Source organism: Schistocerca cancellata, chromosome 4 (assembly GCF_023864275.1).
Source record: "Schistocerca cancellata isolate TAMUIC-IGC-003103 chromosome 4, iqSchCanc2.1, whole genome shotgun sequence".
In the NCBI taxonomy this organism is placed as follows: domain Eukaryota; kingdom Metazoa; phylum Arthropoda; class Insecta; order Orthoptera; family Acrididae; genus Schistocerca; species Schistocerca cancellata.
The window spans coordinates 158,235,599-158,259,458 of record NC_064629.1 but is presented as its reverse complement, the minus strand read 5'-3'; the positions used below and the strand labels follow the sequence as shown (position 1 = coordinate 158,259,458).

The 23,860-nt window shown below is 38.4% G+C and overlaps 1 protein-coding gene across 1 annotated transcript in view; it reads right to left on the bottom strand.

Annotated features, from left to right (window-relative positions):
- Positions 1-11,572: 11,572 nt before the first annotated feature.
- LOC126183975 (hormone receptor 4) overlaps positions 11,573-23,860 on the bottom strand; it is a 216,201-nt gene continuing 203,913 nt past the window's right edge. The window contains exon 14 of the mRNA XM_049926325.1: positions 11,573-15,346. Within this exon, the coding sequence (XP_049782282.1) occupies positions 15,266-15,346 (81 nt within the window). The 3' untranslated portion in view covers positions 11,573-15,265. The remainder of the gene's footprint in view (positions 15,347-23,860) is intronic.

Sequence of the window (23,860 nt, the reverse complement as noted above, 5' to 3'; positions counted from 1 at the left end):
ATATGAAGTTGTAAAGAAAGAGATTCCACCATGCAAAAATACCCAGATTTATGCATCCATCATTTCAGATTGAGAGCACCTAGCGACTGACAACAAATTTCTCATAATTTATAATTTCAAAACCTTATGAAAATTTTTCTCGCTAACACTCTCCACAAAATGATAAAAGGAAGAAAGTTTATTGCTTACTACATTTTCAGTATACATGCTGTAGAACTGCCACATCAGGCGTGACATTTTAATATATTACTTCATTACTACCAGCTCTGTTCGCAACGTTGTAAGTGCTAATCCTCACTGTTCACACAGAAAACACATTTTTTTGGTAGAAAGTGAATACATGGTTGACTGTTAGTTAGGCAGACATAAACCATGAACAACATCCTTCACGTTTTGATTAAAATAAAAATAATTAATCTCTTACGTAATACTGAGCGAGGTGGCGCAGTGGTTAGACACTGGACTTGCATTCGGAAGGACGACGGTTCAATCCCGCGTCCGGCCATCCTGATTTAGGTTTTCCGTGACTTCCCTAAATCACTCCAGGCAAATGCCGAGATGGTTCCTCTGAAAGGGCACGGCCGACTTCCTTCCCCATCCTACCCTAATCCGATGAGACCGATGACCACGCTGTCTGGTCTCCTTCCCCAAACCAACCAACCAATCTTACGTAATAGTGGTAGGTTAGAGTGGATGAAAAAACTAATCAGGCTTCTAATATTACTGGTTTATTTACTTTAATTTGAATATAACAAGATTACTTGATTGCAACATGTGTTCAATGTGTGAGCCACCCATCAACAACATGCAGAGAGATGATCATATGGCACTGTTGGCCGGGAGGCCCCATGCGGGGGAGTTCGGCCACTGTATTGCAAGTCCTCTTTAGTTGACACCACATCGGCGACTTGCGAGTCAATGAACAACACACAATTGATGCATCACACATCACTTCACCATACATGAGATGTATATCTCTCTCCATTCATCACTGCTTCACTCCATGATGTACCTAGATAGGAACTGTTATAGGGTAATCCCTTACAGCTGTCTCAACAGTGCACTGTTGGTTATGATGATACAAATGTAAGGACAGCACAACATCCAATCCCCAATTGAAGAAAATCTCCAACCCAGTCGAGAACTGAACCAGGGCCCCTTCAGTTAGCAATCTGCCGCACTGACTGCACAACTACCAAAGCAGGCATTCTTTACACTTGATGCAATGGGGAGAAAGAAGAAATGAGACTTTTGCCCATAGTAATTTATCAGTTTTCTAAGTCTGCTTGCTTAGGATAGAAACATTAATCAGTGTATCAGTTCTTACAGCATGGGAACATTAATGCGGACTGCCTTGGTCCCAATCAACCAGCTACTCACCTCTACCCTCCACCTCCTGCTCCCAAAAAAGAGAAAAAAGGTTACTTTTTAAATTCTTTCTGCAGGCTGTTTCCCAACATGCCATGTAAACTTGCCTCAAGTCCAGGACTACAAAGTTCTATGCAATTTCAGAGTGTGAATCCCTGTTCTATGTGTGAAAGTGTGCAGTCTACAGAATGGTGTGTTGTGTAGTAACATGCCTCGTGAGGGTTTGTCTTCATACTGGGTTAATGTATAATAATGAAAACATCCAATATAATTCTTGATCAAACAATGTTTGGTTCAAGGTACTATACTCAAGACTTGTGGAATCTGTGAGCTGAAGTTACCAGGCTCTCCTTTGTATGTGAAAATGGAGAAAAAAACCTTGGAATATTTTATGTAATTTTATAATCTACTAGATAGCAGATCCCAATTTACTGACTTAGTAGCACTTCTTAATTTAATTTCAAGTCATTAGTATTTTTGCAATACAAAATTTTTAAACACTTTATATTAACAGCTGGTCTTTCCTCATGCCATATTTGCCTTAAGCATAGGCACCACATTATACTGCTTTGATTTCTTGTTTTTTTTTTTAGTACACACCAGTTGTAATATGCACAAGTGGTGTCTAGCTGGGAAATAAGTTAAAGTAATCATAATGTACTCTCGTATTCAATTATCACAGACAGGAGAAGATTGTTGAAACCACTGTTTATGTAGCACACAAAGATAAAAGTTCAACAACCCTTTTACCAACAACAACATGTAGGAGACAAACTGCTTGGCTCTGAGCAGCAAAACAGTTAACTCCAGGCTGTATACATATGATGAGAAACAATTAGCTGTCCTTGGATAGTCATTAGCCCAAATATTTTTTTACTCTCCATGGAGTGTTGAGCTGGTATATTAATTCTTCCCATGCACATATTTCATAGACAAAAATATCCAAATATACACATAGTAAAACTTATATAATTCACAGGTATGTGGAAAAACTATCCTTCTGCTCTTAACACAGTTTCATTAGGATAAATCATACTAAACCCATCAGTTCATGGCAAGTACTAAGTGGAAAGGTGAGACGTTGTAGACAGACCTAGTGAGACATTTCAGGAGAGAAGTAAAAATAAAATTGAAGAAACCAGTTTTGCAGTTCACAGGAAATCCTGCTCTTACTCTTCAAGGCACAGTATGGCAATCAACTATCTTCAGTGCGTGCTTAAGACTGATTATCCAAATTCAACAACCCTTTTACCAACAACAACATGTAGGAGACAAACTGCTTGGCTCTGAGCAGCAAAACAGTTAACTCCAGGCTGTATACATATGATGAGAAACAATTAGCTGTCCTTGGATAGTCATTAGCCCAAATACTCAAACACTCAACAAACACTCAACAACCGAGCTAGGTTAATAATTGGCTCCTTTTACCGACCCCCCGACTCAGCAGCATTAGTGGCAGAACAACTGAGAGAAAATTTGGAATACATTTCACATAAATTTTCTCAGCATGGTATGGTCTTAGGCGGAGATTTCAATTTATCAGCTATAGACTGGGACACTCAGATGTTTAGGACGGGTGGTAGGGACAGAGCATCGAGTGACATTATACTGAGTGCACTATCCGAAAATTACCTCGAGCAATTAAACAGAGAACCGACTCGTGGAGATAACATCTTGGACCTACTGATAACAAACAGACCCGAACTTTTCGACTCTGTAAGTGCAGAGCAGGGAATCAGTGATCATAAGGCCGTTGCAGCATCCCTGAATATGGAAGTTAATAGGAATATAAAAAAAGGGAGGAAGGTTTATCTGTTTAGCAAGGGTAATAGAAGGCAGATTTCAGACTACCTAACAGATCAAAACGAAAATTTCTGTTCCGACACTGACAATGTTGAGTGTTTATGGAAAAAGTTCAAGGCAATCATAAAATGCGTTTTAGACAGGTACGTGCCGAGTAAAACTGTGAGGGACGGGAAAAACCCACCGTGGTACAACAGCAAAGTTAGGGAACTACTGCGAAAGCAAAGAGAGCTTCACTCCAAGTTTAAACGCAGCCAAAACCTCTCAGACAAACAGAAGCTAAACGATGTCAAAGTTAGCGTAAGGAGGGCTATGCGTGAAGCGTTCAGTGAATTCGAAAGTAAAATACTAGGTACCGACTTGACAGAAAATCCTAGGAAGTTCTGGTCTTACGTTAAATCAGTAAGTGGCTCGAAACATCATGTCCAGACACTCCGGGATGATGATGGCATTGAAACAGAGGATGACAAGCGTAAAGCTGAAATACTAAACACCTTTTTCCAAAGCTGTTTCACAGAGGAAGACCGCACTGCAGTTCCTTCTCTAAATCCTCGCACCAACGAAAAAATGGCTGACATCGAAATAAGTGTCCAAGGAATAGAAAAGCAACTGGAATCACTCAACAGAGGAAAGTCCACTGGACCTGACGGGATACCAATTCGATTCTACACAGAGTACGCGAAAGAACTTGCCCCCCTTCTAACAGCTGTGTACCGCAAGTCTCTAGAGGAACAGAAGGTTCCAAATGATTGGAAAAGAGCACAGGTAGTCCCAGTCTTCAAAAAGGGTCGTCGAGCAGATGCGCAAAACTATAGACCTATATCTCTGACGTCGATCTGTTGTAGAATTTTAGAACATGTCTTTTGCTCGAGTATCATGTCGTTTTTGGAAACTCAGAATCTACTATGTAGGAATCAACATGGATTCCGGAAACAGCGATCGTGTGAAACCCAACTCGCTTTATTTGTTCATGAGACCCATAAAATATTAGATACGGGCTCCCAGGTAGATGCTATTTTTCTTGACTTCCGGAAGGCGTTCTATACAGTGCCACACTGTCGCCTGATAAACAAAGTAAGAGCCTACGGAATATCAGACCAGCTGTGTGGCTGGATTGAAGAGTTTTTAGCAAACAGAACACAGCATGTTGTTATCAACGGAGAGACGTCTACAGACATTAAAGTAACCTCTGGCGTGCCACAGGGGAGTGTTATGGGACCATTGCTTTTCACAATATATATAAATGACACTAGTAGATAGTGTCGGAAGTTCCATGCGGCTTTTCGCGGATGATGCTGTAGTGTACAGAGAAGTTGCAGCATTAGATAATTGTAGCGAAATGCAGGAAGATCTGCAGTGGATAGGCACTTGGTGCAGGGAGTGGCAACTGACCCTTAATATAGACAAATGTAATGTATTGCGAATACATAGAAAGAAGGAGCCTTTATTGTATGATTATATGATAGCGGAACAAACACTGGTAGCAGTTACTTCTGTAAAATATCTGGGAGTATGCGTGCGGAACAAAGGAGGTGGCTTACAAAACACTCGTTGGACCTATACTTGAGTATTGCTCATCAGTGTGGGATCCGTACCAGATTGGGTTGACGGAGGAGATAGAGAAGATCCAAAGAAGAGCGGCGCGTTTCGTCACAGGGTTATTTGGTAACCGTGTTAGCGTTACGGAGATGTTTAACAAACTCAAGTGGCAGACTCTGCAAGAGAGGCGCTCTGCATCGCGGTGTAGCTTGCTCGCCAAGTTTCGAGAGGGTGCGTTTCTGGATGAGGTATCGAATATATTGCTTCCCCCTACTTATACCTCCCGAGGAGATCACGAATGTAAAATTAGAGAGATTAGAGTGCGCACAGAGGCTTTCAGACAGTCGTTCTTCCCGCGAACCATACGCGACTGGAACAGGAAAGGGAGATAATGACAGTGGCACGTAAAGTGCCCTCCGCCACACACCGTTGGGTGGCTTGCGGAGTATAAATGTAGATGTAGATTCATAACATCAAAATTGGAAGCAAATTTTCATGTGTTTTTATGGTATATGTGAAAGCTACTTGATCAAGTAATAATCCAGTATCATAACAATCCAATATTTACCAATAGCTGACTCAAGGAAAAAGAAAATTAGAAAGATGCCTGTTACATAGAGGACCATCATTGACAAATACTTCACAAGGAATTCACTAAGCTGCTAAGTGCACAGTTGACAGATTTGGAATTTTTGTACTTTATGATTTGTAGCACCAAATTTCACTGATGTGTACAGTAATGATGATGATGATGTTTGGTTTGTGGGGCGCTCAACTGCGTGGTTATCAGCGCCCATACAATTACCCAATCTTTGCTCAGTCCAATTTCGCCACTTTCCTGGATGATGATGAAATGATGAGGACAACACAAACACCCAGTCATCTCGAGGCAGGGAAAATCCCCGACCCCGCCGGGAATCGAACCCGGGACCCCGTGCTCGGGAAGCGAGAACGCTACCCCGAGACCACGAGCGGCGGACATGTGTACAGTAATGAAGAAAAAATTTCATACAGCTGATGAGCAACACTGGAAAGATTTGGGAATAATGAGGAACTTTTGTCTGTAGATAAGTGTATTTGCTGTGATACATCATACAATCTAACATTAAAAGTCAGAAACAGTCAACACTAAAATGTCAGACTCTATACCACAGTGTAAATCATGGAATACTTCTAGACAAGCTCAAGTACTGTGGTATGAATGGGACAGTGCTCAAATGGTTTAAATCATATCTAACTGGAAGAGTGCAGAAAGTTGAAATAAGCAGTTCACATAATATGCAAAAAAACTGGTGAGTTCTCAAACAGGGGAACAATCAAGAATGGGTTGCTGCAAGGTTCGGTCTTGGAACCTCTGCTGTTCTTAATATATATTAATGACTTGCCATTCTATATTCACAAAGATGCAAAGCTGGTACTTTTTGCCGATGATACAAGTATAGCTATCACACCCAACAGACAAAATTAACTGGTGAAATTGTAAAAGATGTTTTTCAGAAAATCATCAAGTGGTTCTCTGCAAATGGGCTCTCATTAAACTTTGACAAAACACAGTATATACAGTTCCACACAGTAAATGGAATGACACCATTAATAAACATAGACTTTGATCAGAAATTGGTAGCTAAGGTAGAATATTCAAAATTTCTAGGTGTATGCATTGATGAGGGGTTGTACTGGAAAAAACACACTAAGGATCTGCTGAAACATTTGAGTTCAGCTACTTATGCTATTAGGGTCATTGCAAATTTTGGTGATATACATCTCAGTAAATTAGCTTACAGCGCCTATTTTCATTCTCTGCTTTTGTACAGCATCATATTCTGGGGTAACTCATCATTGAGTAAAAGAGTGTTCATTGCACAAAAGCGTGTAATCAGAATAATTGCTGGAGTTCATCCAAGATCATCCTGCAGACATTTACTTAAAGAGCTAGGGATCTTCACTGTAGCCTCACAATATATATAGTCACTTATGAAATTTGTTATTAACAATCCGAAGGAATTCGAAAGTAATAGCAATGTACATGGCTACAACACTAGGAGAAAGGATCCTCTTCACTACTCAAGGTTAAATCTAACTTTGGCTCAGAAGGGGGTAAATTATGCTGCCACAAAAATCTTTGGTCACTTACCTAATAGCATCAAAAGTCTGTCAGATAGCCATATAGCATTTAAAAGGAAATTAAAAGAATTTCTTAGTGGCAACTCCTTCTACTCATTAGATGAATTTTTGGATATAGTAAGTGGGTAATTCCCCCCCCCCCCCCCCCCCACACACACACACAAATATTATAATTATGTATATAGAGCCCAAACTCTTTGTCTTTAAATATGTCTGCTTGTGTCTGTATATGTGTGGATGGATATGTGTGTGTGTGTGCGAGTGTATACCCGTCCTTTTTTCCCACTAAGGTAAGTCTTTCCGCTCCCGGGACTGGAATGACTCCTTACCCTCTCCCTTAAAACCCACATTCTTTCGTCTTTCCCTCTCCTTCCCTCTTTCCTGATGAGGCAACAGTTTGTTGCCAAAGCTTGAATTTTGTGTGTATGTTTGTGTTCGTTTGTGTGTCTGTCGATCTGCCAGCGCTTTCATTTGGTAAGTCACATCATCTTTGTTTTTAGGTATATATATATATGAAAAATATTAAGTGTCATGTAATATTTTGTGTAATGTAATGTCTTGTATAGACACCTTTTATTAACCTGACATGTTCCACATCATTACGAAGTGTCGTATTCATGATCTATGGAACAAGTACTAATCTAATCTAATCTGTCCAATCAATTACTATGACAACAGCAAAAAGCAGAATGTGTTGAAACACGTGCATTTCCTCTGGAGAGTTGCAGTAGTGTCATTATGGACTCAAATCTAAATGCTTACATTTTTTTTATCAGACTTAAGGTACAAAAATAATAGCAACACTTCTCATACAAATGATATGCTTTTGATTTTGTAAGATTGGATTTGGACTTCCACAATTATTATTGCTCCATGCAGCAGTTTCCCTTAAAATTTATGCATACTATGTTCACAGTGACATTAGATAATTTTGTGTTTAACTCAATTCGGCATTTTTGCTCTGTTTCTCAGAAATATTTGCTCACTGCTTAAACTGTTGGAATTTCAAGAAGTACTTTTATTTGCAAAAGATTGGCAGTGGCTTTCTACTTTCGTATTACACTAAGAGATGAAGTGCATAAGTGTGTTTGTAGAATATGGTCACAGTGAGTCTGTGTCAAAAAGTTCCTGGAATTGGTTAATAGCAAAGTATTGTATTAACAGAATTTTAAATTATATTTCAAAGTGTTCTTCTACTGCACACTCACACTTCTTCAAATATTCATTCTATCATTTGAAACTCTCCTGGGACCCTTTACACTAAACTTCCTCCAGCCCTTGCATTGCAGTTCCCGTCGGTTTCTGATGGTGTCCTTCCAGTTTCATTTATAGCCACAGGTACGTGGGTGAGGGGAGGGAAAAGGCAGGAACAAACAGGAGTTTGATGTTCCAGTCAGTGTCATTATTGCTAAAAGCACGACTATACAACACAGTTGTACTAGTTACTTTATTTTTTTACTATCAATTTCAGTTGGTGTCGGACCATCATTCTACAAATTAGGTCAGGTTGGATATGACACTTACTGTACTAGACCATTTCAGAATGACTAAGCATTGCAATTGTGGAATAAACAGCTGAACAAGTTTTATGACCCATGTATGCTCTGAAATTGACCAAAATCAGTAGTCAAAATTGAATTAAATAATAAATCTGTGTACTGTATAATACAGTTCTTAACATTCCTCAAAGCTGTCCAACATCATCTCTACAAAAAAGTAACATTAGTCTTGGACAGGTAGCTTTTAATCAGTAATGAACAGTATGTAAGGGAGCTGTTATACAGTAAAATTCTATTTTCTACTATCAGTTTCATTGGATATTTATGTCGGATATTTTCTTTTGGGTGATGGTGGCTCTACATAGTTCCTTAGCCATCATCTGGCTCTCTGGGATGAATTTTTAATAAATGACATGTGTAATTGAAAAATGTATCCATCGTGTCTGGCATGTAACAGCTATCAACTTTTCTTCCGTAGTAACATACAGAACAGGATGTTTTTAATCTTGTCTGGTAAATGAGATAGGGAGACCTGACTGCACAAGCACTGTCCTGACTATAGTGCCAGTTAGTCAAGCGATGGCACCTGCACAGTACTGTTCATCTGTATGCCTTCTCTTCTGATAATACCAAATAGGCAAGTCTCTGGCAGTGATTATACATAACTACATATACGCTGATTCCAGAAACTCTCTTCTTTCCTCAATCTAGCTGGACCATACAAAGAGCAAAGATGACTTAATGTCATCTCTGGCTAAACATCTTAATATGTGCTGCAAGGCATTGTTTTACTGGTAGTGGAGTTCCTCTGTTGTTTGTGATATGTCTCCATAAAATATCCAAAATATAGACATAAAATGATAATGAAAGGTGTTGGATACCACAAAGACAATTCTTTGATAGCATCTCATACTTCATTAATATCTTTTTGAGTGAAAAGGTTGCTTAATTGAGAGATACAATGTTGAAATAAAATACAGCATACAGGGTGGCGCAAGAAATGGTCCAACATTTGTTTCTGTAAAAAGTGTTTATTTCAGTCGAAATAAATAAATATAAAATATGATGTGTTAACAATATACCTGAAGGTTACGTTCTGTTTATGATGTGTTCCGTATGACCACCATCATGTTTGCCAATTTCTCCAATACAAACTCCAAGTCCTGAATTACTTACTGACACATATCCTCAGTTACCTCTTTGCAAGCCTCATTTCTCAGCACTCACAGTTACACCACTGTATGACAATGTTTAGGGAAAATCTTTTCCTTCAAATATCCCCTAAGAAAAAAAAAATCACACAGATTGAAATCAGGGCTGTTCAAGGCCAGTTTTGTTCACATGAAAAAAAGAAAAGATATCTGTCTGAAGTGACATTTTCCTTAAAAGTTTCACACAGGAAGTCTAAGACAACATTAGCTGTTGGGGTTTGGCTCAATTCTGCATGAACCACTGGTTTTCTAATTGAAACACTTTTGCAAAAAGTTGAGGAACAAAATTACTAGACAGCATGTTTAGATATAATGTTCACTGCTCACTATGTGTTCAAAAAAGAAGGACCCTATTACCCCATGACTTGATATAGCAACTCATGGAGTAATTCCTGGAGCTTGATGTATTCCTTCATGAAGCATGTTTGGATTCTTGGAAGCTGAAACGCGCACATTTTGTTTATTAACAATGTCATCAAGGTGAAACTGCCTCATCTAAAAACCAAACATTGTTCAGCAATACGCCTTGATTCACAGTCCATTCAGTGAATGTCGTTCTTTGATGTTTGCTGGGCATTTAAGCAACAGAGTTATTTTATAAGGATACAAATGCAAATCATTTTTTTAAAATTTGCTGTACAGATAGTCCAGAAATCCCAAGATGAGCTGCTGTTTTCCCTGTTGATTTTCCTGGGCGCCTCAGTCATGCTGCTCCAATAACTTTGACATTTGTGGAGAATGGACATTAGTAGGCCGTTCCTACATCCTCTCAAGCACTGAACCATCACTATTAAATGTTTTTTTAAGTCCACATATTGTTTTAAATGAGGGTGACCATCTAGCTTTACACTGTGCACAAAACTGTCTCTGTGAAATAATCATACTTTTCTTTTCATGAAAAAATTATACAGTTTTAACGAACTGCTTGACAGTCAGCCTTCCTTTGTCACCCATCTTGGAATGAAATACAAACAGTGCAATTGGAAATGAAAAAAACTAAATCTCCATGAGATACTATCACTTCTACCAATATAACACACAATAACAACCAGTAACCTAGAAAAAAATCCCAAAACAAATGTTGGATCATTGAACCACCCTGGAATATGTTCAAGATGGACATATCAAAGAACTTCAAACAAGACTGTTTGGCTACAACTGTAGCTAGATCTGGGCTAACCTGAAATTCTACAAGGTTACTGATGTTATTTATTCATTGAGAAGTCTTCCTCTGAAACCCCAAGTTATAACAAGATGACTAATTTCTCATCAATTAAAAAAAGAGTATCAGGTACACTAGAAAGATGTTCACCTGAAATCCTTTTTTAATTATGAATATACCACAACTAATTACTGTCAACATTGTATGATTTTTTTTTTCAACTAAATATTTAAAATTAGTGTTTCATACCTGCATTGTTTCATGTCTACATAACAGGCCACAGTAACTGTTAAGGATTTTTAAACATCAGCATAAACTGGAGAGCTGCAGATTTTAAATTGAAATATGGATACAAAAATGCAAAAATCATCCACAAATCAAGAGAATTTCACAAGGCACTTTACTATGGATAATATTCTATTAACAGAAACAAAAAATGGTAACACTTAAAACAGTCATATGACACCACGGTTCACTTTAAATCTGTGTAAATGTCCAACACTGACTAACTGCTGGCACACTGAGTTAAATGCAGTATTTTGTAACTGTTCACAAAATTATTCTCACTGTACTACTGTAACATAGTATATCACAAGCACATCCTAAACAAAATGTGTTCTAAAACTGTATTACTTGATACAAAAGCAAAATTTTAACTCAGAGTGAGAAACTATATAGCAAGTTTGAATGGTCACTACCTGAACACAAAATGACCAGTTTTTTTCTTTTTTTTCAATGAAAGACACACATGTTACTATATTACTGCTCACATTCATGGTCATTCACTGAAGCACTCACACACACACACACACACACACACACACACACACACACACACACACACTCTCTCTCTCTCTCTCTCTCTCTCTCTCTCTCACACACACACACACACACACACACACACACACACACACACAGGGAAAAAAGAATCACTAAGAAACTGAAAAAAAGACCACAATTCATTGAGCTAAACAACACAAAGCCTTCAGTTATTTTTCATATTTACCAGCCAAGTTTTTGCATGTTATTGGCTATGGCAAGGGAACATTTATGAAACTAATAATAAAATGTCATGTTGGCATAATCACATTTTAGAGAAAGTTTATGTCACTATTACATCACACAGATGACACACATGAAGAACTCACTACATACTGTAACAATATTATGGAAAGGATAGTTGTTACTCAGTATAAAGCAGAGATAATGAGTTGCAGAAAGGTAGAACGAAAAGACTGTTGGAAAGTGAACTTTTGGCCAACAAGGCCTTTGTTGAAAACAGACAAAACAAACACACACACACACACACACACACACACACACACACACGCACGACCAGTCTCTGGCAGCTGAAGCCACACTCAACTTCTGGCTTCAGCTGCCAGAAACTGTGGTTATATGAGCGTGAAATGCAGTTTGTGTGTGTGTGTGTGTGTGTGTGTGTGTGTGTGTGTGTGTACACGTACGTTGTCTATTTTTGATAAGGGCTTGTTGGCCAAAAGTTCACTTTCCGACACGCTTTTTGTTGTGCCTATCTGCGACTCAGCATCTCCACTATATGGTGAGTAGCAACTACCCTTCTCATAATCTTGTCATTACATAGTGTAGCTTTTATGTCTGTTAATTCTCATGACACATGGTTGACAAATGACTGGTATAGCTACAATGGGTTAGATAGTTAATGTGATGACCAGCATTTACAAGTAAAATTATGAAAAAAGCTGAAACAGGGGCCAAAATAGCCAACAGAAATAAAATTTTGAAATTTGAATTAGCAAAAGGGGAGCTGCAGTACTGAGTGAAGGTGGGGCAGTGAAGATGGAATGAGTGTAGGGTGGGGGTTGGGGTGGGAGGAGGAGGATGAAGGGGTAGGGGAAGGGGAAGAGGAAGATGAAGATTAAGAGAGACTTAAAATGCAGGTTGGAAAGAGGGTAAAACTGTATATTCGCACAAATTCTGGATCATCACAGTATGAGATTATAATGTTTTGCCACAAATATTAGATACCCTCCACCATACATTGAAAAGTGGATTGTACAGTATAAATGTAGATGTAGAATATGACTTTAAAGGTTTCAACTGTTGAGATCATTTATATTATTAATATAAAATACATTAATTTGCATTGTACCAGGTTTATTCTGAGGAAGATCAAAACACTATCATGTGAGACAGGCTTACATACAGAGATGCAACAAAATTTTATTGATAATTTTAAGTTATGAGTTGTTTCACACAAGACCACTAAATAATGTCACTGTAGAAATATTCTTCTGATGCTCGTTTCTTAAACAAGGATGATGTAACATATCAGAGATACAATCTAACCGGGCTAACAAAAGCTTTAAAAGTTTTTTATTTATTCAACATTTTTGGATTTGGAAAACAATGGGTAAAACTATTACCCATGTGTACACTTTTTGTGACTGATTAAGTACTCTGGTGTTATGAAAAACTGTACACATTCACATTTTTGTTTTCATGGCAGCATTGCTTGAAATGTAGTGATACCAAATGTGGTTAAAATGTAATTGAGTACTCTCCATACTCATTAAACAAACTGTATATGTTTAGGTTCTCTGGGCTATTTTGCATTAAAAACAGACTTCTTTGAAGTACACCAGAACTCCTTTCAGATACTGTCATTCTTTAAAATAAAACTTTCAAATATACTAACATATTATTTACATTTTAGATAACAATGACATGCAATTGATAACACTTTATAATTCTGAACAACACAAGGCAACAACAGGAGCTTTTTCAAAGCTTCACATTAGTTTCTTTTTTAATCTTACATTTTAATCATTTATAGTCATTAAAAGACTGTTAACCAAATTTATTTCTCTCTGGAGACCTAGCACCACGTATTTCTTCGTTTCATTTAATGAGAGTCAAAACATTTGCTTAACTTTAGAGAGTTACAAACATATTTTTGAAACAGTGCCACAAAGATATTAACAGCATTAAAATTCCATTTGTGCCTTTTGGTAATAAAATCAAAAATATTTAAAAGAATGTAACAAACAACTATAACCTGAAATTCAACTAATATGAAGTTATGGAAAGTTCCAAACACAAAACAATATACAGTGTCTATGTAGAATTATAAAGGCAATTTTGTACATCCATAAATTATTAACGTTTGCAGGCATTAAAAAAATTTCAAATACTAATGATCTACAACATTACTTCACAAAAGTAATGCCATTCAAACCATACAATTACATTAATTTGTGGAAATTATTTCTGTCAAAATCCTTTTATACCAAAATTTTTTATTTTCATTTTTTGTACTTCAATGTTTTTATTCTGTCGGATGAGTTGTCATTGTCAAATCTAATATTTGTGACAGAGACCCAAAAATCTTTACAGACTGTAGTGTTTAAAGGGTTCATCCCTTTAAATCAGTGTAATGTGCCATCTCCTGTACACAAACAAATAAAAACAAAAAAGAAGAAAAATTTGTATAACCATTTATACAATACTTCAATATTCCATTCAAAATAATTGTTTAATTATAAAAAAAGGAACATATTTCTTAAAATTACATTTGCATGATGCTGGTAACTTCCTATTTTTATTTTAAGAATGAGAGTCTTTACTGTTTCGCTTTGACATTACTCCAAAATTAAGAGAAGTTATACCAAAGTAATAGTGCGCTAAATGGTATTATGTCATTCAGTGAAGTACTACTGTAAATGGTAAATGGAAATATCACTATAACAGAAAAAATTGAAACAGAATACTATACAGGGGCAAATGTCATTTCAGCCATTTTAATTAGAATTTAAATTATGTCCCTTCTGGGAGGTCTCCGGTAACTTAAGGCAGCGTAAGAATACTTTGGTTACAACAATGTTTTCCAACAAACTGTAATGGTAACAACAGTATAGGAATTTAAATGGTCATTCACCCATTTATAAATGTGGCTTCCATCACATGTCTGCTCTGTCATTAATAGTAAACATATACATATATATGAGATACAGGCATCTCATTACCACATGTGTCTTCTGCAAAATATACTTCTTATTTGTAAATTACTTTTTTCCTACGATTAATCTAACTTAGTCTCACTTTAGCCTTTGAATGCTTTTCTTGTATAATTTCAGCCTGGCAAAGGCTAAAACACCAGTCTTCATGAAACAGCAGTCTATTCTCAATATGGTAACAATTTTATTAATGAATAAATTCTAGTACGTTCTTCCCTAACAGTTCATATCTGACTCGTAAAATCAAATATTTATTTTTCATTCAAATTGGCAACCAGTACAAAAGCCTTCTCCAGTAATGGTTATGGTAACTGATTCAGTTTCCTCACTGGCCTCATCTTGCAGCTGCTCAACAAAACCACACTATTTCCAGAGACTGGGAAGAAGTATTACATAGCAGTAGTGCAACTATCTATCTCACTTTTTTGTATCATAAAAGTCTGAGAGAGATTTCTGTGAAGTGCAAATACATATTTTAGATTTAATAGTCACATTACGGTCACTAGTCCTCGATCGATTGTCACAGTTCTGCTCGTAAATACTGCTATCTGCTTTGTTGATGTACTACCTTTGAATGGCAGAGTTCAGGAGGAACGGAACATAAAACATTTTGCTTTCCAGCAGTAAAGTAGCTGCTGACTGTACCTGCAACATAAAAGCACTGAATTAAATGAGTGTTTCACTAAATGTCTTCAAAGATTTTGGGAGTGACATCATATCATTATCGCCATTTATCATGAAAAACATGAAACTCCAGAATCAACTGAAGCTGTATGCCACACTGGTACTACAGACATGGCTCTTAATGACTTAGCTATTCAGGCCTGATTTTCAACCTACCCAAAGGTGTAGAGAAACTGCAAGAAAGGTAAATATGGATGAGTAAACAAATTCGGATTACACTCTTCTACATTTGAGTCATGTATTTTAACCACAACAACAACAACAACAACAACAACAACAACAACTTGGTCAATTTCCAACTTTCAAATTTTATGTCAGATTTACCATAAAATGAATTTTGTAGTAAATCTCCATCTTGTACCTCATGCTTTAAAATCTTATGTGTATTCTGACTGGTATCCTTATCAAATTTCCATTGTGCATCTTACAATCTGTTAATGACATTACAAACAGATAGAACAATAAAATTTTATTTCCATATTACCATCTCTGTCTCTGTGAAGGCTACATGTAAATATACAGTAAATACAAAATCAACAGGTAACCCTCATCCACCAATAACACATTTTACTGCGATATATAAGATGATAAATCTTTCCTGCAACATATACATCCAAAAACATAATAAATTTTATCCAGCTCCAAAATTTTCTTTGACTGCTCACTGCTAAACATCACTACCTGAAGAGGATATTTTACATATTTTGTTTCAGTTTTATCTCGGCATACAGTAACATTATTAATCGTTCCCAAATTTATATAACAATTCTCTCGTGGCCTTTCCATGACCTTTACAAAAGCTTTTAAGTCTAAAGAACCAGCCCAAATTTTGACAGCTGCCACTAACATATTATCTTGTACACCACAAATAATTTATTGGGCACAGCTGAGTAAAACTGAGAAACCTTCCACAGCTAACACAAGAGGCTACAGAAGCAGGCCAGTTCAGGTTAGCCAGGTGAGCTGGCAAATTCTGTCTGGGGGGCACTGAGCCAAGCGGAGGAACCAGAGCCATAATAGTATTGATGCAGCAGGAAGACAGAGGTGCTGCAGGGTGGGTGACCTGCTTGCTTGACATCTGAGCCATGGTTCTGTCAAGGCTTGAGTGACAGAAACTGATGCTTTAACAAAACAATGGCAGGTCAAGCCTGTATAAACATTTTTCATCTCTAGTCAGACGAATGGCTGGCTGTCAGTCACCAGACCCAAGGGGGGACCTACTGTGGTCTAGTGGATCAACCATACCGCTGTTAGCTGTGGCTCATACTAAGACCAATGCTATGGACTTGACACCCTCCAAACGGTGGGCCGCCTGGTGGCCTCCAGTTCAGGCCTTGGACTGTCCAGCCACTCAGCAACTTTGCTTGTGTGTGCAAACTCCTAGCTGCCTGCCTCTGATCATGTTGGCAGACACTACTGCTGCTGCTGCGAGCCATCTCATCCATGCTGGATCCACAGCAAGATTCTGTGCGCCTCAGCAAACCCTGTCCTGTGCACTTGGGCAGCCTTTCGTCTGTACTGTGGGCTGCCACCCATTCCTGTCCTTGCCGCAACACTGCTGTCATCACTCCACTGGCCATATGATGCTGCATGCCATTGGGTCGTCTGTTGACGGTCGCTCCTCCTTGCAGGCCACCCCACTTATGGTCAGGTAATGTTGGCCTCTCCAAGTACCATAATGACTGTTTTAGTTGGCAAATGATAAATGAAAACAAAGGCATTTTCATGAAGATTCATGAGGCAACTACAGACATCCACTCACCATTCCACTGCTAGCCCACCCAGGGTGGTGAACTACTGGCCTCCTGACCTCTGTCAACCAGATTCAACCCCACTACAGAAGAGATCACACCACCGGCCTCAACAACTGGTGGTAGAAAAGTTCTACCACCTCTACTGTTCACTGACAGAGGAACTTCACCAACTGACATCCCTAGAGAAGATGGCTTGTCAACTACAGGGCTGCAGTTTCATCCACGTGCAGCACGACGAGTTCAGTACTTTTTTGTGTTTTTGTTTGACTGCAATTGTCATGGAGAACCAACTGGTTTTTGACAAGTGCTTAATTGTAATTGTATGTACATCATGAGGAAAGTGAACTTAGGTAGTGTTCTGAAAATAATACAACACGTGTGTTAGTTTGTGTCAGTTGGAACGGGCAATATATTTGGCTTTGAGCAAGGGGTATGGTTATTATGCTTAAGTATGTAATTTTTAGTCATAAGTAGGTATTCAGGTGGAAAGATTAATTTATAAGAAGAAGTGTTGCATTAGTAATATATTTAAGGGCCATCATCATCATCATCATCGTCATTTAATGTTGTTCTCCGTAACGAGGTTTTTTGTATAACTGTTGGAGAGGCAATATCACATGGGACTACCCTGGATGAAACTTTGCAACTTTTAGCAGCTCAAGCAGCTCAGTTGCAAGCAAAAAATGCGAATACATCTAAGTAAATAAGGCTCTGGAAGCACACTAGGCAAATATAGTAGAGAAAGTAAAAGTCAAGAAGGAAAGGAAATAAGACTGGCATAGACCAATTGCTCCAGAAGAAGTGGAGAAAATATGACAAGAATATGAAGCTTGGTGGAATGAAAATGTCAAGTATGTTTCTCCAGCAGTGAATAATATTAGAATTTTGAGGGAGCATCAAAGATTAAGAAGCAAGAGTGCTTGTGTGGGAGCATGAAATAAGGAGAAAGAAGCCGAGTTTAATAGATGCACAAAATTCTGGTATTGCAGAAATTACGCAGAGTAATGTAGAATTATCAGCTCTAATATCTTGGGGAAATGCAGAGTCTGAAGTAGCTGTAGTATCAGATACAGTAACTGTGTGCTGCACTGAAGCAGATGAGTGTGTAATTAGCAATATGGTTGATACTTACACATGTGCAATAGTGGTATCTATGCCACTGGGTGATAATGGTGGTTGTTTAGATACCACAGAGCCTGGGCTCCACAGGGCTATACATTTTCAAATGATTTTTGGGTTGTGCAGAGCGGAACTGCGGAACTGCATACAGTAATTTTGTTATAGATACTATGAAGTATGCACAAGAAGGTACTGCTGTTAGTTATGTTGCAAATTGTGAGGATAATAAACAAGTACAGATTCACTCACTTTCAAAGGATGCAAATTCATCACTACCTGTAGGGTCATCGCCTCCTCAGAAGAGGACTGAGGAAGAGAAGATAGAGGAAATGTTTGCAAGGCTAATGATTGAGCCAAAAAGACAGAATCCTTTCAGGAATGTGTATGCGATCATCATAAAAAAGCTGATAAGACTTGTAGTGTCACAGGTACTGAGGGTAAGAAAAAAAACATCATGTAATTGTTCTTTGGCAGCATGCAGGTGAAATCAGGAAGACATTGTTTCAGTTGAAGGAGACTGCTACAAATGACATGTTGTGGTAAGGGTCTATTATCATGAAAGTAGAACTACCTAAACTGCATATGACATCTTTAAGATAGGAAGTTGGTTTTGATGAGCAAGGTAAAAGAAAGAATGGCATTGCAACAAGTAGTCTATCTGTAATTAGTGTTTAAGTAAAGGGAGTAAGTGAAACTACTGACCACTGTATTGTGTGTGGTAGTACCTTATGCAGTTGTTGTATAAGCACAGATTTAAGTATGTGTTTTTGGAGAAAACGTAAAGGTAACTTTTGTTTAAAAGACAAAGTTCTGGATGGTATACCAAAGCAAAGAGCACAGAAACCACCAGACAGACAAAAATAAATGCTTAGTTAAGTACGAATTAGGTAAGAAGCTGCTGGATGCACAAGAAGAAATGCTATGCATAAGAAAAAATTGAGCAGAACTATTTACTGTTAAATGATTGCTGATGAATTTGACAATGAAAGAGAATTTGGTGATGTACTATTTGTAAGTGATGATAAAACAGAATCATGAGTCCTATAAAGAGGAAAGGAAAGTCCAGCAGACTAATTACAGAAAGTACCATTTATAATTAAGAAACAGCCAATGAACATTGTGGTTTAAGCTGAACTAGTGTAAATGAGGAACCAATTTATTGTATATAATTGTCAACTTTTAAAATATGTATCAAGACATAGTGGAATTTCTCTGAGCTGAATTCAGTGTGCTGGATCTTCTGAAGGAAGAAGCACATTGCACCGCAAATAATTTAAAGGTATGACTGAGTAAAATACACACACCTTCTACAGATAATGCAAGACGCTGCAGAAGAGGATCAATTCGGACCAGCGAGGTGAAGTTACATCAGGGGCTACCCGTTGATATGACAGGTACTGTTTCTGAGGTGTTGAGATGGTTACCACATGCTACGGACAAGTGGAGGGACCAGAGATGTAATAGCATTGAAGCAAGAGAAAGATGAGAGCTGCTGCAGTGTGGGTGATCTGGCTGCTTGACATCTGACCCACTGTTCTGTTATAGCTTGTGTGATAGAAACCGATGCTTTAGCAAAACAAGGACAGGCCACACCCAAATAAATACTTCTCATTTCTAGTCAGAGGGGTGGTACTGTCAGCCACCAGCTCCAAAAGGGGGACCTAAGACGGTCTGCTAGTCTATGTGCATCAACAAGTCCCCACCTCTGTACCCTGCTGCTGTTAGTTGTGGCCCTGCTGCTCACACTAAGGACAGTGCTGTGGGCTTAGCGCCCTCCAACTGGTGGGCCACCTGGTGGCCTACAGTTCAAATATGGGGTAATGCAGCCGCTCAGCCACCTTTACTTATGTGGACAAAATTCTTGTTGCCTGCTTCTGCTTGTGTGGGCAGACACTGCTGCTGCTGCGAGCCATCTACTAACGCAGGGTCCATGGCATGATTCTGCACATCTAAGCACACCCTGTCCAGTGCAGCCTCTTGTCTGTATTGCAGGCTGTCATCCGGTGCTACTGTCAGTGTACTTGCAGTATTTCTGCTGTCATTACTCTATAAATTGTAATGACGCTATGTGCCCCCAGCAACTTGTTGACAGTCGCACCTCTTTGCAGGGAACCTTCAACACACATCTGGGTGATGTTGGCCTCTCCAATTATCATCATGACTGTTGTAGTTGATGAGCGATAAACAAATGTTGTGACTACAATGATACATCAGATGACTACCACTCACCGCTACACTGCTAACCCTGCCCATGGGGGTAATTTCGGCCTCCTGGCCTCTGCCAACCCAGTTTAGCCCTGTCACAGTAGGGGTCACACTCGTGGCCTCTACAGTTTTATAAAGCACAGCACAGCACAGCCATTCTATCTGACAGAACTTCAGTCTTCAGAAGGTAACTGCTTCTGTTGGTACTATAAACCAAGAACTATATAAATAAAGTAAAATGTTGATTTGATCCCTGTGCAGTTCTATGACATACTCAAATTAACTACTGCTGCAGTTACACCTTATCATAATGTCAGACACCCTATCTAACCCTTACGTGTGCCTAGGTTTCAGGTGAATAACCTATGATGTTCACATCAGAACCATTGACAATCCTGTATCAAAGCTATTACCAAAAGCAGAATACTAACAAGAGTAGATCTACTTGCACAAACATATGCTTAAGATATGCAATTTATGCATTACATATGCAGTGCCCCATACATTCTGCACATTAATGAGTGGATAGCAACAAACAGCTTTAAGCAATAATATTTACTTACCTGAAAAATACATTCATTAGTGTGATGCCAAATATTTGGATTTTTCAGCACTGATTTTCTAAGCACTAACTTTCTAAAAATTTGTGCATGGACAGCTTACCACCTTTTTACCTACTGTGCTGTTTCCTATCATTTGCAATGCAAACAGTCAACATGAAGTCTGAGCTAATAACCATTACTGGATGTGGAATGCCCTTGGCTTTGATTTGAGTTAACCAGAGATGGTGCAAACTTGTCATTTTTCAGATAAAGAATGAAAGAATCAGGCAACACTTCCAATACACAGTCTGAGTGGTCAGCGACAAGCTACATACTGACTTGTCTCACGAGACAATATCTGTTCTCTCTTTTTTAAAATGTCAATGGACCAATGGCTGGAAGAGGAAGCCAGGATGATAAATGGCTTCCAAAATGGTGAGCTGATAATCAATACCATATCCTCCTGGTACAGCAAGATCTATCACCTAGTCAGTGTATAAGTTTTCACTCACAGAAAGCTTCTCACTTTCTTCTCAAAATACTAAACAAATTCGCAGTCTAGGAGAAAACAGAGTATGATTGACTGTCTTAAGGTGAAGAGAAATGAGACAAAATAATGTTTTGTATAAATTACAATGCTATCAATGTTACTCATTTGGATAGATATATGTAACTGAGATATCATGGGAAAAACAGAGAATTAATTGTGTTCAAATTTCTACAATTGTCTTGCATAAGATTGTATTATATATCTGTCTAGATTTTACAACATTCACACCACATTCAATACAAGGATGTGCTTTTGCACATGACTGCCCTTGATAAAACTTTGTCCCTACGCTCGCTCCTTGCATATCTACTGTGACCTCATTATTAACTCAGTATACTTGTTGCACAAAGAATTCTGCCAACAGAACTATACTAAACTGGCATATACATACTGAAGCTGATTACTCAGATTGTAAGAATAATAGTAACACAATTTGCTATTATTATAATTCCAACAAAAATGAATGTGTATAAGGAGCAATTAGAATCAGTAAGTTGCTTCAGACATTAGTCACTAAGCCAGCAGCAGAATCATGGGAGTTCATTTTGTCTTTTTGGCAAACTGACATTACTTTTGAAGACTACGAGTTCAGATCTGCAGCTTAATCTTTCCTGTTTTTTTGTAATCTCAGTCTCTTTTCTAATCACTGCAAAACTCATTCTCAGTCATTCATTTCCTTTTTTCTCTTGATTTCTCATTTCTTTCTCTCTCCCCACCCCCGCCAAAAATCATATTCTCTTTCTACGGTTTGCATCAATTACTACCAACTACTACTACTCTCTTAATCTGGCAACTGCCCTCTTTGCAAATTCTTAGAACTAATGTCTTCATTACTGATTGATTTAGCTTCTGTTTCTACTGTACACTTTCATAGTGTGCACTTCATACACATTTTTACAGAGGCTGCTGGGCAATTTATTTTTCCATATTTTCCTTAATTACAATTTGGATGTGCATTACTTAGTTTTAAAAATAATTTAGGAGTAAAAGCAACAACACAGAAAGTAGTAGAGGCATTGATTCATCAACAGACACATGAAAAAGACTGAAAAATGTTCAATATTTCACATGAATCCATTTTTGAGACACTCACACAACTCTACTACATTGTTCTGAGACTGCAGTTTAGCAAATAGACTGGGGTGAGGTGCTGTGTTTTGGTGCATCCCTATGCCAACTACACAGAATATTTTGTAGGTCAGGTAGGCAGCAGAATACCATGGGTGGACAGAATTGTGGGTAGCAGGGCCCTCATTTCCAGGCACAATGATAGGCACAGCCCTGATGGAGGAGATGGTTCAGTTGTTCCAACTGGTCCATTCGTAAGCCACACCCACTCCCAGTTCATTGATACAATCGGTCATATCCCTGTGGAAGACACAGATTTGAGACCTGTCCAATTTACCCATCTGGCAAGACATCTTCTAGTCCTGTCATAGGCTTATCCTACCCAGGCAGAAGCAGGGTCATCTGTGAAAGCAGCAATGTCATATACCAGCTATTTTGAAGTTTTTGCACAGCATTTTATATGACCATGACCACGACCACCATCTTACAGTCCACCCAACAAATGACTTACTGCCAAACTGTCGCCGACCAGCCAGTGACAGAACACTCTTCCGAGCACAAAATTCTCAATTTAAGAGGTTGCTTCACAAGCTGTGCCATCGGGATCCACTTTTCCAAACTACGGAGATGGGATTTATTCTTGTAATGCATCCTTTACTCCTGTAATTCTCCTGGCCTTAATCTCTCTTAATTCTCTGCACCCATTTCTCTTCCCCGCAATCTCCCTCTCCTCTATTCTGTCACCTGCCCTGAATATATTTCCCCACATCATCATCATCATCATCATTACTGTAAACTGTGAACAGTTCCAGTGCTATTGTGTTGCATTCGTATCCCTTGCAACTGCTGTCTGTTCCTCCTCCATTCCTATCTCGTACAGCTGCTGTCTCCCTCTAAGCCCATGACTGACACACACACACACACACACACACACACACACACACACTAGGATACAATTTCACATTAAAATCTCCCATGATGTGCCCCTGAATACAATGTTTTACAGTCCAAAGTCTTCCATATTTTGATGACCAGTCTTATGGCATTTAAAATCAATCTTTTTGTCGTCAGTGCAGAGCACAGAACTGGAGCCATAGTCAGTGATCTACTTCCTACTTGTTAAGAGCAGTGAATGATTAAAAAATCAGCAATAAATGCCTGAAATTTATATTAATAAGCATGTTCCTAAACAGTATGCTTTTTTCAAGATTTCAGATCTAGAGTTATTATGGCTAAG